Genomic DNA, 17,266 nt, shown 5'->3' on the forward strand with positions numbered 1-17,266 from the left:
GAAAGGACGAAACTTAGCGCATACAGATGACATGGAGTCTTCTCAAATACTCCCTGAAACACTGAGGTGAAAAATAATGTAATTTTCCTTATCCAAATATATCGGTCTTCCGGACAAGAATGACTCTTTAACAAGGACAGTAAGTGAGAGGGTATCAAAATAGGAAATAATATAAAATAATCTTTAAATAAAAGTTTAATTCACTCTTACTTTACAGAATATTTAAAAGCACCTTATCATTTTACTGTCAGTTCTAAAAAAGACCAACAAAGAGACTGGAATGATTTTAGCGGGTAAAATATAGGAAACCTTGTGAACAAATGGATACAAGCTAAGCAAAAGCACAGTAATATTTCGTACACCACAACTATAATCAGAATCTGGCATTGGTTTATTCAAATTTTGCTTTCTTGGAAGCAAAGCTTACATGTTCGTAAACATCAAAATAAACATTGCTTAATTTTACAATTTGCTAAACAAATACTTTTTTACCCTCAAGGGCATATGCAGAGCCATCTGTTTGTCTGGCAGTTCTCCTGTTGACCTGTGCTTCAAGATTTTTTTAAACAACTGGTTCCCTTACAATTTTAATGGTGCTTAAAAATTTCTTCCAATATTGTGCAAGTCATAGGCAAGGCCATTTTGATGTGTGCCCTTCCTTACATAGTTTTTTGATCAGTACTTAACTAATGCAACTGTGAAAAACTATACATTTTCAGGAAAATGTTTTGATTTTGGTCCAGTAGTTAAAGACCTTCTATAACTGAGTTGTTTACATGGATTTGAATCACAAGCATGTACACAACAAAACCACTATACCAATGTTTCTTGGTCTATGCATAAAAAGTATGTCTTCTACTTACACTAAAACATACAAAAAATAAACTACAAAAATTGTTTACACTTGATTTCAGCAAAAAAAGCTTTCTTCAAGAAAAATGATTCTTCTTTTTTCAGCCATCAAAAAAGGAATGCAAGTAAACAATAAATACATGTGCTTTCTCCATATAGACATATTTACACTTGAGTCTTTGGCTTATGTTTAAGTTTCTTTTTATAAAGATCTTTATGTGATCCAGCCATCATTGCACATTAAAACAAAATAAGCCAGGTTTTTTTTTACTATATATAATATATATATGCAACACTTGAAACGTATAAAGAATGAACCTTACTATCAGTCTGCACTGTTATTGTACTTTAACAATGTATCAAAAGAAAAAAAAGAAAAATTAATACCATATAGGAAATATTGATACATGCAACAGATGGTCGCTCTACTGTAATTGAGAGACGGCTGCATATACAAACACTGAAAAGTCCTAATTTGCGCAAATCTTTTCTGACTCTGGTTTTCATTAAATAGTATTTATGTGGCACTAAATGTTGATACTGTATACAAGCATAGAAACAGATTGAGTTCTTTTATTAAGATACACAACTTCATAAGAAAAATACTTTGCATTTAAAATTTAAAATCCCTCCCACCCCCCTCTTCCCCTAAAATCTTTCTTCACAGGATCAAGAACTGTTGTCAAAACAGCTTATTGAGATTCATGTATTTGGTGAACTTTGACACATCCATTCCGACTAAGAGGATTCCAAGTACTCCAGCGCAACATCGTAGCAGAAGCGATATTGCTCCTTTAAGGGGAAAGAGGAAAAAAGAAAAAAAAAAAAAAAAAAGAGAGAGAAGTTAAATTAAGATTCTAAAGTATTAGCAGCAATATCTACAAACAAGAATAGTCTTTGCTAACTACTATGCAATTTTAACTTTGAGCCTGACATGCTTGGGTTTTCTTTCTTTTTTTTTCCTACTACACAAGTATATTACCAGCTCTGATTTTAAAACTCACCCTAACCAACAAACTGGAAAAAAAACCTGACCATGAAATGCAATGATTTGCTTCTCTGATTTTTTCAGCTTCTGAACTGGTTTATCAAACATAAAAAGTTCTCCTATCAGTCAGAGCATTCTTGCAGTGAAAGCACCTCGATGCTGATATACCATTTATATTTAAGTTAGCTGATACTGAGCAGTTAACCAGTGCCTGCTGCCTGGACAGCCAGGGAATGGGTAGGGAATACTGAGCTGTGACACAAAGCTGCTCTGGGCCCACAGCCCATTTGTACAGTCGTGTCGATGTAATGCCCAAGAGATCAAATGCAGATTTAAAAGAGAAGTTAAAGCTCAAAATTCAGTCATGGTTAGTATTTCTCATTAACAAGGCTGCTGTTCAGAGCTAATACTGAGGGAGAGGGAGGAGGAAGGAGAGAGGAGAGGGCAAGAAGGAGAAGAAAACCCAAGGAAATGAATTCAATCTCTATTGTCCTTGCGACCTAACAAAACGAATCTGCTTTTGTGATTTATTTTGCAAAGGAAGCCAGCGTGATCCATTAGCAGGAAGTGGTGGGGATATCTTAAAGGCTTTATTGCGCTGCTCATTTTTGTTATCTGATCATGTTGCTGAATGTAGGGCACATGACAGTGTTATATATTGGTTTTCCTGGTTTGTTTTCTAACTAACGACTCAACAGCTGCTGCTGTTCAAGAGTTCTGAATAAAAACCCACACAACAGAAACATGTAACTACAGAAATTCAGTAACTGCAGATTAAAGCTACAATGGAATTCAGGACTATTTTAAAATGACATATAAGTTTACAGACCATTTATCAGAAACACACACAATCTACCTTGGCCTCCCTTTACAGTGACACAAGTAATTTTCCATGTGATCTGACCTGTTTTCTTCATAGCAGTGAACTGAAATCCAGGCAGCAATTCAATACGTTGTGTCGCAGATGTCTACGGCACAGCAGACTACAAAGTATTTGCGGCAAAACCAGCAATACCTAGCCCAACGCCACTCCTGCTAGAGGATGCTCTATCTGTTAACATTTTAACCATCTTCTTAATTTATGTGGTGGCAAAGGATGGAAGTGATGCACAATAATTAAGCAAATCATCAAGTAGCCACAGAAGCTACTTGATACCAAGCAAACAGTGACACCTGGAAAAAAGGGCAACATGGGAAGAGGCAGCTACAGCCATTTTGCTCAATATGCAAGTTCACAAGGTCATAAGCAATTTTCACTATGCATAAACTGCAAAACATTTTTAATTTCAATTGGCATCCCTGATTTTTATGCTGTAGGCAGCCATCTGGCTGAAAAGTGACACTGGCTGCTAGCAGTGTGAGAGTCAAATGGCAGAATCTCCCAAACGCTGTCTAACCTGCTTTCACATTCACCTACAGGAAGGAAAAAAATCCACTTGGGATAATTTTTTTAAGGACTCTCCACAATGTTCAGTTTTTGTGACTGAAGTGATCGCGTGGATGGATACGCACTCATACTGTATGCATAAAGACTGACCAGAAGAGTGAAGGTTATTCTGAGTTCTGGCAATGTACATACAAATATTTAGTCCTGAAGTTTTGCTAATTCAGGCTCATATTGTTTATATCAGCTTATTGATTATATTGTTTATTATTTAGGTTAACTGTTGGACTCAATGATCTTAAGGGTCTTTTCCAACCTAAATGATTCTATATATTAATTTCCAATATACTAGATCCAAGTCTTTGATTTTAAGGTTCTGAGGTATCATTTTGACTACTACAAATCTGAGTAACAAACGTTATCATTATTCAATACAGCTTCCAAAGCAGCAGTTGTTAGTTAGAAGCAAAATATTAACATCTCCAGCTACTAATCTGGACTTTACAGCTTATTTCTACCAAGAAGAAATGCCTTGCTCCGTAAAATTTCAAGATGGTTTGTGTGAGCACAACCCGCTGCAACTTCTCTTCAAATAGACCAGGTTATTTTGGGAGATTAAAGTGCACTCTGTTAACTCAGAATGTTTTCTGTGAAAGTCATGGTACCACTACAAGAAAAGTAGCGTAAAATGCTTAGCCTGGCCTCTCATGATGCTGACTTGTGTGTACAGTCAAGAAATTTCCACCACAGGATGTAACATTTCCCAACCTTATGCTCATGCCAAGAATCAGACCAGCCTCTGCTCAGTCTATACTACAAGGGGAGCCCAAGACCCAAAAACCACGTCCCTTTCTTCTTGTGGCTCAACACAGGTTTGCTCTGTTTTGTGGGCACAGGACTGAGAACGTAGCTCACACAACAAGAGAGCCTCCCTGGCTGTTTGCAATAACCCCAATGGGCTGGTGCTTACCGGAGTTTCTACCATGTTGGGCTTACTGTTCCGCAAAGTCTTCACTGCGTGGAAAACGTCCACCACGTTCTGCCTTTTTACCATCTCAACCACAATGCCGATGGCACAGAACATCCCACTCCGGCCACCACCGTTTCTGTATGCAAGGAAAAGAGCTGGTTAAATGTCACCACGCGTAAGAGAGCATTCAAAACGCATTTCTGTTCTTTCACTCTGTAAGCACGAGTGATTCCTGAGTCCCACAGGGAGACCAGGCTTTAGCAATCTCCTTGCAGCTCCAGTGGGTTTGGTCTGAGACATTTGCTGTTTCTGACCTTCCTCTCAATTACTTCTTTTGAATTCTGCCCTTATAGCCCACCATGCTGCCCAGCTATGCTATAGCCTAATTTACATAGGCATTAGAAATAAAAAAACTAAGTTCAATGGCAAGTACAACATTAGAAATTAAAACCCAAGTTCAATGGCAAGTACAACATTTTCCATTTAGTTCTGGAAAAAGAACTACTCACTTAAATTATCACTTAAATTATCCTATGGTATGAGGATTATCTAGCCAGATCAATGCCAAGGCATCACTGATTTGATATCTTGCTGACCTTTGGAGACACTTCTGAACTATTTTAATCTTCATTTCAAAGAAATTAAGACAGGTATTTCTTCTTACTAAGTTTAAATTAGCCAGAAGGTTCCACGTATAATGAGGAGGGACGGGCAGAAAGGGGCCACAAGTTAATTCTGAACATTTAAACAGAAGCCTTTTTTAAAAGTAAGGAGAAATGCATAATTCAATTTCTAAGTTTTAAACTTTATATTTAAATAATGTAGGAGAGAGATTGGTCATTCTCTGTTTAGGGAGAAAAAGCTGCTGCCTTTTCAAAACTCCCAACCCAGCTCCCATTTAAATATCAGGCTCAGATAAGCAGCCAGTGATCATTTACCAACAACAGTTTTAGGATCACATACTGTACTATAGAACTTTTCTCTGATTTCATATATCCACAGCTTTCAGTCTAAAAACCTCAAAATATAGTAGGCCTTCTGGAAAAAATGCAACACACAATATGCAAGAGATACATAAAAAATAACTATTTGGCACTCAGCACAAAAGACATCCTTACTGAAACTGTACAAAAGAAATTGATCTGTACACATTTTGTACCTGAAAAACATGCTATTATGTACAGAAGGAGACAATACACAGTATCACTGTAGTATCATGCCCAAAATACTCATTCCCATAGTACCTTGACCTGACAGACAAATCCGAAAGTTGACCAAAAGCCAACCTACAGTACCAGTGGTACGTTTTTTTTAATAAAAGAAACAAGGGCATGTACAAAAGAATGTAGCCATAAGAATACTGCTTGATCTTAAAACAAGAAGTAATTTATCAGCATTTATTTGAAGAGCAGCAATTTGACTTTCTCCCAGTTACTCACAGGCAATGGATAATGGTCCGGCCCTCCCCTTCTTCACATTCCTCTTGCCATTTTTCAACCTGGAGAATTAACTTCAAGAAGGATCTCTTGGAAGCTGGTACATCCCTGTGAGAAGCCCATCCCAAATACTGGAATTGCTGCACCATCAGATAGCCCTCTTGTGGCTGAGGGAAAACAAAGAGCTTTAGGTCAATATGGCACCTTTATATCTTGCTTTAGAAAACCAAAATATAAAACTAACATGAAACCTAAGTGTTTATATTATGGACAGATTCAAACATGTATATACATTGCATGGTAGGGTCTCCATTAATTTGTATAACTTGAGCTCAAGGAAGATGTCAAAAAAGGAAAAAAAGGGAACTATGTTGAAGACAGCATCACAGTTTATCAATCCACAGTTTATCAATCACTAATGTAACCTATCCTGACTTCTAAACGGACAAATTCCCTAGATTCTATGTGTCAAGGGGTTTTGTCCTTAACATCAATAATAAATTAAAAACATCACTGTTAAATTCTTAGACCTACAGAAATGAAGACACATACCTTTGGCTCCTATGCATGAACTGACCCCATTATAAATAACCAACAAGTAATACTGGTGCACAAATATGACTATTTTCCTTGAAGTCTTCCTTTTTTGCCAGACTATGATAATCATGAGAGACTTGCTGCCAGTCTCTGAGCCTTCCATGTGCTAGATGCTACACAGGGAGAGCTCTGAATAGAATTAGACTGTCACAAGAAAGGCCTCAATAATTGGAAGAATAAATAGTCTATTCAGTTTCTTGGAGCTGAAGAAGATGAAAAGGAGTAGGAATGTGGATTTTAGAAAACGAAGAACAGAGCAGAAAGATATTTAGAAGCAAGACGTAAAGGCGAAAAGGCATGGGAGACAAAGAGAAGTAGAGGAGTAGAAAATCAAAACACCGTAAAAAAGAAGAAATGGAAAAAGTAAAAATAAGAAATGAACCAAAGAAAAAGGAGGAAGTCTCAAAACACAACAAAAAAAGTGCTATGGCGTAATATTTGCCAGTGTGCCTACACCTTAGCTTCCTGTAGTTTCCAAACAAGGTATGAAGAGCTGAAAATGTTTTTCTTAGCTCTGAATATAAGCAAAATAAAGGTTTGGATAAAATACTGGCCACACACAAACTGATCTCTGCACTTTGAAAAATGAAAATGTGACCAAAATAAAAGAAAAAAAATCTTTGCATACAGAGTAATCAGTTTTTGCCACAGCTATTTTTTAACATTAATGTAAGTTAAATGTATATTCCAGGTAGCAATTGGTGGTGTGTAAGTTCAGTATTGGATGAAAGACACAAAGTAGTAATGGTAAATAAAATAGGGATTGCTGGTTAACTGCACATATAATGGTGGCACAAGCATCTGTAACTCTTTACCTGTATGCAACATAAATAAGTGATTTATAGAGGTGAGCTAAAGGAGGAGACACTGCGTGGCAAACAGGGTTTGAGGAGATGCTGCAATAGTGTGAAAGACTACAGGACAGCAAAAAACCAAGATGGTGCAAGGTGTGAAAGAGCTGACAAGAATGCAAGACCGGCCCTGCTACTGAAGCTGAGAAAAAGATGATAAATATACGTTGAGGCACAGTGGTGCAGAACCCTTCAGAGGCAGAGGAGCTTTCAGAGTTTTTTCACACCCTGCTTTGCAGGGTGCCACAATCCTCCTTTTATGTTGTGGTTCTCACATCTTAGGCTGAGAAGATGCTGGTTACATAACCAGCCTCAGCGCTCCTGTTCCTGATTCACCACAGAAGATGTCTTATGGAAGCTATGAATTAAATACCTGTCACTACATGCTCATTACGGGGATATTTCTTTCACTGTACACCGAACAAACAGAATACTTCTTATACGTCTTCGACTCATCAGGGAGAACACCACAGAACAACAGTCCTTCACCTTACTGCTCTCTTTGCTTAGCATGCAACTATAGAAAAGTAACTGGAAATTACTATTAGATACCAATGCTTGACTGACTCTTTTCTGGGTAATGTCTTAAGAACATTAGTGGTTTACTATTTTTCAAAATTAAAAACCATAAGAGCCTAGAGAGTGTTAAAAATGACACATTTTTACGTTACATATTGTTACGATAATGCTTACTCTTGTTAGATTGCATATCCTGAAAATTCGGTTTATGACGTCACAGTCCATTGAACATGACATGCATTCCACTTGGATGGGACCATACCGCAGTATCCCTTCCTCAGGCCAGTATTGTGGGCACCCCTGTGCCAGAGCAAAATGGGCATAATTAAATGGTAAGTTACAACTTGAGCATTGCCTTATTCCACTGAAGACATCTCAGCTAACCTTTACTGAGCAACTAGTGTTAATTACTTGCTGTAAAGCAGAGAATAACTGTAAAGTCACTGCACTGCTCTACATTTCAATCATGTAGTGGATCCAGAGTGATTAAAGCATGTGATGGTACATGGAAAACTCGAGCCCCAAACTAACCTGTGCTAAGTCGACTTCATTTAACATTACAAGAGAAGTACAGCCGTAGTCATACACTAATCTCCAGAAATCTTTCACAGTGTTTGGTAAAGGATGTTGTGTGACAATAAAAGCTGCTGGCTGCCTGTAGCTCTGTAAAGGCAAACGATTTTATTAGCACCAGTAGAGGAAGTACTTCATAACTTCCACTCAAACACTGCAACAGAAAAAACACATAAATAGAACAAAGCTGCAACATCAATTACATCAGATTTCACCAAAGCTGATGTTAAAAATACATTGTTGTCTCCAGTAAGAACGAAGAGGTTACTCCGCTCAGGTCTGCCTTCTGCTTTATTACAGGCCAAGCCCTGTTTCAGTTCAGGTATGCACAGGGCACTGAAGACACTCTTCAGGGCCCTCCTGAGCTGAGGCTTGGGCAACTCTGCTCCAGGCACTGTGTCCAGGAGAATGAGCCAGAAACCTTCTCCCCGTGTTGCAGGGAGCAGTGCAGAGGTCTCAGAAGGTCACCCCATCCACAGCAGGTTATACATGAGCTCTGTGACTGAACCGGGGACTAAGCTCAATCCCAAATTCTGTTTTGGTGCCACAGCCCCCAGGGTCACCCATGAAACCGACCTTCAGGATTATCGGGGCCCATTTCCAGCAGAAAGCAGAAGTTAAACAGTAAAATACTATTTCCTGTCATGACAGCAGATTTCATTTTCTGTATGCTGCGTTATACACAACTGCAAATAGGGATTTCTAGGCTTGCATAGGTTAGCTGAGATGCAACTAATAGCAGAGGGGCTATTAGTTGCATCTCAGCTAACCTCAGTCCCTGCAGCACATGTATTACGAGCAGCAAGCAGAGGAGAGATCAGAAGTTTTTTGCAGGCAATTTGCAACTATGCACGGAAGAGTTCTGCAGTGAAGGAATACAGATATGAACTGGCACGGAAGCACCGACAGGTTAATCTGAGAAACAGAGTAAGATGGTGAATATTCTTGTAGGTGGATGGGATTGTAAGTCACCAGTTTAAAGATGAAGTGCTGGGACTGCTGTATGCAATGCAGAGATCCCTGTGTTTAGCACCCATGCTGGTACCAAAAGCAGTTTGGCTGGTTTTTACTGAATTAAGCAGAGTAAATTAACCTGGGAGAAAGACCTGGTAGGGGAGCTAAACCACTTTTGGTACGGAAGCTTGCTTGTTTGAAGATTGACATGAAGGAGCTTCACGTGCAATATATCAACATACCCTCGAAGAGCATAGTGTGAGGCCCAGAAGGAAAAAATACAGTTCTTTTCACCCTTCTACTTGCTGTAAATTGTGAAGATAACAAATTAATGTCTTTAGCATCAGTACTTGTTTGACAACAGAGTAAGAAGGCTGAGAATTTTTTTATCTATGTTTGCTATCCTTTTCTAATGCAGAGAGCATATTCAGGTAGTAGCGGCTTGTGTCCTACTTCCTAGATCTGCCCAGGGAGCAGAGGAACAACCAATATCGGTTCTTCCCTTGTATTTTTAAGAAATAAAACATGTACTAGCTGATGTTTTCCTAGCCCTCTTCCCCATTATTTCTGGTCTTTCCTGAGATGAGAGAATGTACTGAGTCTGAGATGATCAGGTTTTGAAAAAGAACAGGCAGGAGATCTGCTGTCACACTGGGAAGCAGACACGTTCTTGTAGGAGCACAGGGACAAGTACATCGCGGAAAGGGGAAAGTTTCCGTTTCTGTTTTGCTATCGAAAGTCCCCTTTCCTTGCCCAGCAGTGGGGTCCCCCTCTCTGAATAAATCAGTCTTAAAAAAAAAAAAAACAAACCCAAAAACCAAGAGAAAGGGAAAGAAAAAGCTCTTATTACCCAAAGTTTTAACCTTGTACTTATAGCCTTGTTATATGCCTTCATTGTAATATATGACTTCTTTTCCACTGCTTTTGTCCTTTTATTGCTACCATTTCTGTCTTTCCTTACTTGCCTCTGACTGCTTATCCATTAATACATTGCTTGGTTCCTGTCCCTGCCTGCCACACACTGTTACACACTCAGAGTCCTCCTGCCACCCAGCTGTTCAGCCTGCGTTGTCATTCTTTCTCTCCAAACCACACTCCTCTATGTAGCTGTGTTGGTTGGTCCATAGCACATCAATTTTATCCAGGTGCTTAATGTAATTTTAACTGCAATTCTAAACAAATCTGGTTGCTACCAAAATTCTGCTCACTGCTCTAATTCATCCATTCAGCCCCAGTGACTCCCTAATAGATTGGTCTCATACAAACTACACCTCTATTTTTCTGGCACAATAGCTAATTGTGAGATTAGGGACTGCATTTTGCTAGCAGTTCAAATGTCTCCTGCACTAGCTCAGGCAGAACTCCGGGATGAGTACCATTCAGTCCTGATGATTTCTGCTGCTATTTGCCATTTTATTCCAGCATCTCTTCTTGACGCCTTCTTGAAGTTTCTGACAGCACTTCATTTTTGAGGAAAGGGAGATGCTCCTGGAAATCAGGCCACTTATTTAAGTATTTACTGTAAAGGCAACTTTAAGGGCCTAACTCTGGAAATGCTAATGGCAAGGCACAGGCAGGTATCTGACAGCACACGTAATGAACTGCTTTATTGATCAGAGACCTATAAGCAGGTTCACCTCCATTCTTCCCATTAATCCACCTTTCCCCCTGACAATACTTCTGTTGCTCAAACTTCAAGGGTCTTTAAAGAGCTGCAACTCAAAATATGAACAACAAAACCAACCTTATACCCAAACATGCTAAAGAAACATTTTGTTTCTTCTCCCTCTGTCTCTCCTGCCTCACTATATGTAGCCTTTCTGCTAAAACAGCAATAGTAACCTCATGTTCATGTAGGTAATATTTACTTCCTGACCAACAGCAGATTTTTGAGATCCTCTTGAGATTTGAGATTTGGAGGGCTGGAGACTAGAGTTTTATATAATGCTGTTGAAAAGGGGAGATTTCTAGTGGGTCCCAGAAGGATGCATAAGACTAAAGATAAAAAACCTTATGAACAAGCAACACAAGCTGGTGGGGCTTCTTACCCATTCCCCCCACCCTTCTTCATTAGGACCGTTTTACTGGGCACTACAGTAAGAAAGAATTACCCTTTCTTAAACCAGCAAGTGCTCTCTCTCATATTACACAGCTTTTCACGGCACACTACGCAGACAAAGAAGATAGTCTCTTACATCCATAAGAGCAGCATTGATGTAGTTGCTGCTCTCCCCATCAATAGTAATTAAGAAAGGCAGACATCTGTCAGGTGGCAGCATATCCATGAAGCGGTTCTTGTCATGGTTCCTTGGCAAGCAGGCTATGCTGCAGTCCTCTGCTTGCAGGCGAGGGGTCACAGAATTCAGGGTCTACGGGAGAGAGGACGCTCGCTTTAGCATGCTGAACTAACAGACAATGGACTCGAGATTCCCCAAGTTTTCATTTAAAATATTGCAACATGGGAAAACGTGAGGCATTAGCAAGAAGACATTAGCAAATAAGAGCTCCTATCTGTTTGATGGACGTGCTAGGGCTTTTCAAGAGGGGTTAAGCAGCAGGTGTAAAAGACGCTCTGTGCACCACTGAACAGATTCCTCATGACACCATCCCCTCCAAAAGGAATAAAACAAAGAGGATCCTCTGGAGCCCAAAAGAGCGATGCCTTAGCTGTGCAAATGCAAGTCAAAACTCTCTGTGGTTCCTAGTCAGTGATCTTTATTCCAGACAGATATTTACTGCACTTTTATTCAAAGGAGGATATTCCATATTTAAAACAACTTTGCAAAGCACATAAACACAGGTGTTTTATTTTGTGGACTAAAAGTAAGGGACCAAATGCTATAAACATGATATGAAAATCCTTTCCCTTAAAATAAATGTATCTAGAGGCAAAAAAATTCTTGTCACATGAAGAGCTAGTAGGAACTGCAAATACCTGAAACTCATCTTTGAGATGCGAAGAGTTTGTCTGAGAGTCTATTCTAATCATATCAAAATAAGCAGCTTTGAATTCGCAGACAGGAATGGCAGTTTCTCCACACAGGCAAGCTTCTAGAATGGCATCATGAATAAAGATGTACTGCTCCTAACAAATTAGGCAAAGAAACAAAAATTATAGCCATTTAAAAACAACAGATCTTTCCTTATTTTAGGATAAACAGTTCTCATGCACATTGTAAAACTCATTCAAGGTAGCGTCCAACAATCCATTAAATAACGCTTTAGTACAAACACAATCTTGTCCTGATTGGGATGCTGTTAACAAGGATGTTTTCTTCAGAACCAATTTAAATTCAGTAAAACTTAACAGAACAGGCATAGCAATTTATTTAATGGGAGGTTTTCAGTTTTCTTGTGATGCTTGTGGGTTTCTGTGTATGTGCCAGTGACTTGTTGGCTTTACTAATTTTGTTTTTTTAAGAATAGCTTTCAGTCTTATAATACTAGCAGAAAGTGTAAATTGCTTCAAGCACTACTAGTGTGATTAGCAATTATTTGGCATGCTGCATTCTCCTTATGTGTGCAAGCTAGTACACCCATTGTCTGATAGCTGGCTCTAGGCCAGTAATAAACTCAAGTGTGTCCCAACATAAACAGCGTTTCTTCCTGGTTTTTTTTCTGACTTGCCTTGAGATATCCTGAGTCCTAGACAACCGCATTACTATTTCAATCAGGCCTCCTGTCAATTTTTACACAATGCCTGTTATATTTACTTACCCCGAGAGTAACAGATGTAAATCGTGTCTATACAGCGAAGTGTGTGAACTGTGCCAGCCTCACCTAGGTATTGTGGATACCGGTGAGGTTATTAACAGCACAAACTTTAACATGTGCCTGCAACAAGAGCACATGTCCAGGGACCATGGCCATACTCTGGCTCTACAGCCTGCGCTGCCTTACCCACATAGCTATTATGGAGCTATTGCCATAGCTATGGAGCTACTGCCACCACTGTTGTCTAGATGACCATCACTTTATTTTGCTGTATAAGTATGAACCTCTGAGAGAAGACGAGAGGTAAGAGGCAAAAGGGAGAGAAAGGAACAGTGGTAGGGGTGTTAATTCACATGCACGAGCAGATTAATCTGGGATGATTGAAGAAGTCACACTGAAACAGCCCACACACTTCCCAAAGGTTAACGGCCCTGTAGCAGGGGTAGTTGATTGGGAATGTTTATTTGTTAACTGCCACAGGTTGCAGCATGGAATAAAAACTGCACCAGATTACATTGATATGCCTGGCTGCCAACTGCAGAGACTTGCACGTGGTCACATTCAATATTACAGGTGAAATAACATGGAGGACAGGAGAGAGATGGCAAACCACTTCAGGTAGCCTGTCTTAATATAAATCAATAACCTATGTTTCTGTGGAAGCTCAGTGATACTCAGGTGGCAGAATGGGAGCTGTTATAGCTTCATCACTAAGGCAATGGTTTTACTGTGGAGTTGCTGAAGGCATGACTAAAGACAAAATGGGTAGAAAAGGAAAAAGGCTTTGGCAATGAGGTTAATAAAGCTAATAAAAACAGAGTTAAAAAGGGAGAGTGAAATGGACATAAAGTTCCACAGGTAAGTCAAATCATGGATAAAGTGGTTGGAGATAGTCTAAAACCGGTGGCAACCTGCTGAAATTCCAACTTTGGGCTCCTGGAATTGCTGATACCAGAGCTGGGGAGAGATATGCTGGACAGGCCTCCTGTAGGGTATTCCCTAAAAAATCCTCCTTGCTTTCTGTTTGTTACAAAATTAGGCGGGCACTTGTTTGTGTGAAGACTGAAAGAGCTGCCAGGTTTGTTGCACCATCCTGGTTCTGGGTGCTGTTTGCATTGAGCAAAGCTCCCCAATGGAGATAACCGCGCAACAGGGCCACTGGTTGCTCTTTTCAGAGTGACAGTGAAATTCTGACCTAGCACTTTTCAGAAAGCACCAGGTACTTTGAAGAACTGCCATACCTCTGTCTGTACCATGTTGATGCGACGGGACCGTAAGGCTTTGACACAGTTGTAGATATCCACAACACCTTCTCTCTCTGCCATATCTAACATGATATCAATTACAATATAACAACCTGTTCGTCCAGCACCAGCACTAAAAAGAATCAGTAAATACTGTTAGGAATAGCTCCATGAAAACACCTACAAACTTTATAAACCCATTACTGAGAGCATTTTTATAAAGACATTCAGTTCTTTCATCACAACCACTATCTAATTTTTATCTTCTCTCCTTCTCTTCATAATGTCCTTTTAATCTTTTGATGTGCCCAAAACAACCATTTTCCATCAGATTTGATCCACTAAGTAACAGAAAAAAAAAAATTGTTTTCCTCCTTTTATCACCCAGATCAATACTTAAAGTAAAAAAGAAAAGTTAGTTAAACTGAAATCTGGAGGATGATTAAGCTCACGCACTTCAAAATATGACAGATCTTGTTTTTATTTAACAAGACTTAGGATGATTTTTAAGTGATTTATTACAATAAGAAACTCAAGTGTATGTTTTACCAGCCAAGCTCTAAGCTGCTTCAGGCAGCACATTTAACAGGATCCAGAAGAATCTCTCTCGATTTATCTTGGTTTTATATAAAGCTACGGACAGTTTTTGTACAGTGAATTCTTAAAATCCATAAAGGCTGAGTAGCTCTATCTACAGAATGTAATTAAACATTTGACAGTGCTGAAAGAAAATTGTATTTGTCAAAAGACTGTGTCCCAACAACACAAACCTTGCAAAACTTACACAGGAAAAACAACATTCTGTACTTGTTGCCATTAACCTCATTCTATCTTCCTTCATCTACTTGTTTACTTCAATTTAAACTAATAATCTGTTCAGACTTTATATGAAATACCAAGCTATCAAAGCAGCTGTATCTACACTTATTCTTGAATGCTGTCACAAAATTGTTGTAGGCTACCTCAAATGATAGCTTTAAGTATCATATGATTTAGCTGGTGCAGCTCGTGCAGGAAAAACAAAATCTCTGGCTATTCTATTTAGGAAAAGTATATTAGAATCCAGTTATTTCCAAACGTCGTTGTAGACAGCCAAATCCTACTGCTGTGTGAATTACGCCATTCAAAAAGGGAACAACAAAACCAAAACACTTCAAAATGATGGATTCTTCACCAGAGACTACTGTAAATGCTCACATACACAGTTGTGGAAAAAAAAATCAGTCTACCTCTTCTGTACACACCTGCAATGGACAACAATAGGCCCTGCACTAGGAGGGTTAGATAATTTGACTCTCCGTATAAAGGAAAGCAGGCCTGTGGCATTGTAAGGAACTCCATGATCTGGCCAGCCAGTGAAATGAAACTGTTTAACTTCACGGATTTCATTGTAGCCCCTCTGTAAAAGGCAAAAAAAAAAAAAGGTTATGAAATTCAAAGTATTTCATAGACTAGATATTCTCTGACTCAAATGATGATAACACACACTGATAGAATCTACATGCTGTTTTCATCGTTTCACCAATTATTTAAAGCAAAGACCATATGAAGCTTAAAGATTTCTTTTTTTTCATTTTGAAGTTCATAATTTTTACTTTTGCCATTAAGTACGCTAGTTTTGCTTCATTAGATTTTTTTTTTTAATAGACTTAGATGCAATTCGCATCGATTTTCAGAAGTTTTGCTAATTAAGACAATGACCTGCTACATTTACAGGCAAGTATAATGATTTACCAGAAGACCACAACTGTATCACACATCTCGCATTCACAGTTTGTTCTTTGATTAAGTGAGACTGACTCAGCGGCATTCAGGGCAGAGTGACTGGAGGTGAATGACAGGCATGACTTATAACCCGGTACTGGCGCTCAGCTGAGAAGCGTGGCTACAGAGAAGACGTGGCTGTCAGAGAGGGGAGGGTAGCAGTAAACATTTCTGGGGAATTTGAAATCCCACAGTGAGATGCGTGTTTGAATAGCCTGATGCAATGCATTACTCCCATGGTGAGGTAAGGCTGCCTACACTGTGGACCTGTTAACCAGACAGAGGGATCTGGTATTATACAGCAACATGCGCAACCATAGCCTCCTCCATACTCCTTGCTACCAGGGAATGGTATTTTGCCAAGCCTCTTCAAAACATGCTCACCCTTCCCAGAGTGAAGGTCCTGACGACGTACTCTGCAAGGGGCTCCATCTCTACACAAGTCACTTTGAAGTCACCATAAACTTCTGTGTCGTCAGGCCAGTACTTGTAGCACTTGACCTAAATACAAAATGGGAACTCATTTTACACCAAAGGAAAATAAAAGCTTGAGGATACGTTACTGCATGTACTGCATTACACCACATTTATTTCCAAAATGACCATGCACTCATGTGGCTTGTCATAGCTAATGGCTGCTCTGTCAAGTTAAGCACGACCTACAAGAAGTTTTCACTGCTTTACACAGCTGTACTTAGATGCCAAATTCACTTCTAAATGAGCATTTATATTTTTTTTAGTGCTGAGCTATGGAATACATTTCCACTTATGTTAAACTGGGATGCATTTCATATCACTAATCAAACTGTTGCAAGTAATCCCACATACTTTATATTACTCCCTGAGGGATGTGTTACTGCTAAACTGTAAATAATGTGCTGATTTCTAGCCACTGATATAGAAGCACATTTGCTCACTAGTCCACTTACTCTGCTCATTTGAGTGACAATATACAAATCTATTTTGCTGAAATATGAATTTTGGATTCAGACAATTTTTTACTACTCATGGAAGCAATGCAGCATCAGTCTTCAGAAGTGAGCTTTGGTTTTACACAATACCGTAACCGCAACAATGTCCAGACTCTCCCCCTTCCCCTCTCAGGATGCAGGGCTGTCCTTCACAAGACTCTTTTACATTCTGCTGATCACGTGTCTTGTCAGCAGGTTTTTCTTTAGGCTTGTAGCATTACAAGAAAAACAAACAAAAACTTACTCTCCCAACTTCCACTAAATTTGTGACCATCACCACGCAAGCTGATTGCTCCTGCCATATCATTCTCCAAAAGTCATACACAGTCTCATGAACTGGACCTGTAAGAAAAAATTCCAGGTAATACTCTGCAAAAAAATAACAGTCAAAGTGAACGCTAAAAATAAAATCCAGTGCTTTTCAGAGCTGATACACATGAACGCACTTG

At 39.2% G+C, this 17,266-nt stretch overlaps 1 protein-coding gene across 4 annotated transcripts in view; it reads right to left on the reverse strand.

Annotated features, from left to right (window-relative positions):
- Positions 1-373: 373 nt before the first annotated feature.
- Positions 374-17,266, reverse strand: part of PTPRK (protein tyrosine phosphatase receptor type K) — a 418,125-nt gene continuing 401,232 nt past the window's right edge. For all 4 annotated transcript variants that reach the window (XM_072855831.1, XM_072855828.1, XM_072855829.1 and 1 more), the window contains 11 exons: positions 17,062-17,159; positions 16,231-16,347; positions 15,327-15,481; positions 14,080-14,215; positions 12,060-12,209; positions 11,320-11,493; positions 8,129-8,260; positions 7,772-7,897; positions 5,634-5,797; positions 4,195-4,330; positions 374-1,644 (listed from right to left, as the gene is read on the reverse strand). In XM_072855831.1, coding sequence (XP_072711932.1) covers positions 1,591-1,644; positions 4,195-4,330; positions 5,634-5,797; positions 7,772-7,897; positions 8,129-8,260; positions 11,320-11,493; positions 12,060-12,209; positions 14,080-14,215; positions 15,327-15,481; positions 16,231-16,347; positions 17,062-17,159 — 1,442 coding nt within the window. In that variant the 3' untranslated portion in view covers positions 374-1,590. The remainder of the gene's footprint in view (positions 1,645-4,194; positions 4,331-5,633; positions 5,798-7,771; positions 7,898-8,128; positions 8,261-11,319; positions 11,494-12,059; positions 12,210-14,079; positions 14,216-15,326; positions 15,482-16,230; positions 16,348-17,061; positions 17,160-17,266) is intronic.

This window comes from Ciconia boyciana, chromosome 3 (genome assembly GCF_034638445.1).
Source record: "Ciconia boyciana chromosome 3, ASM3463844v1, whole genome shotgun sequence".
In the NCBI taxonomy this organism is placed as follows: domain Eukaryota; kingdom Metazoa; phylum Chordata; class Aves; order Ciconiiformes; family Ciconiidae; genus Ciconia; species Ciconia boyciana.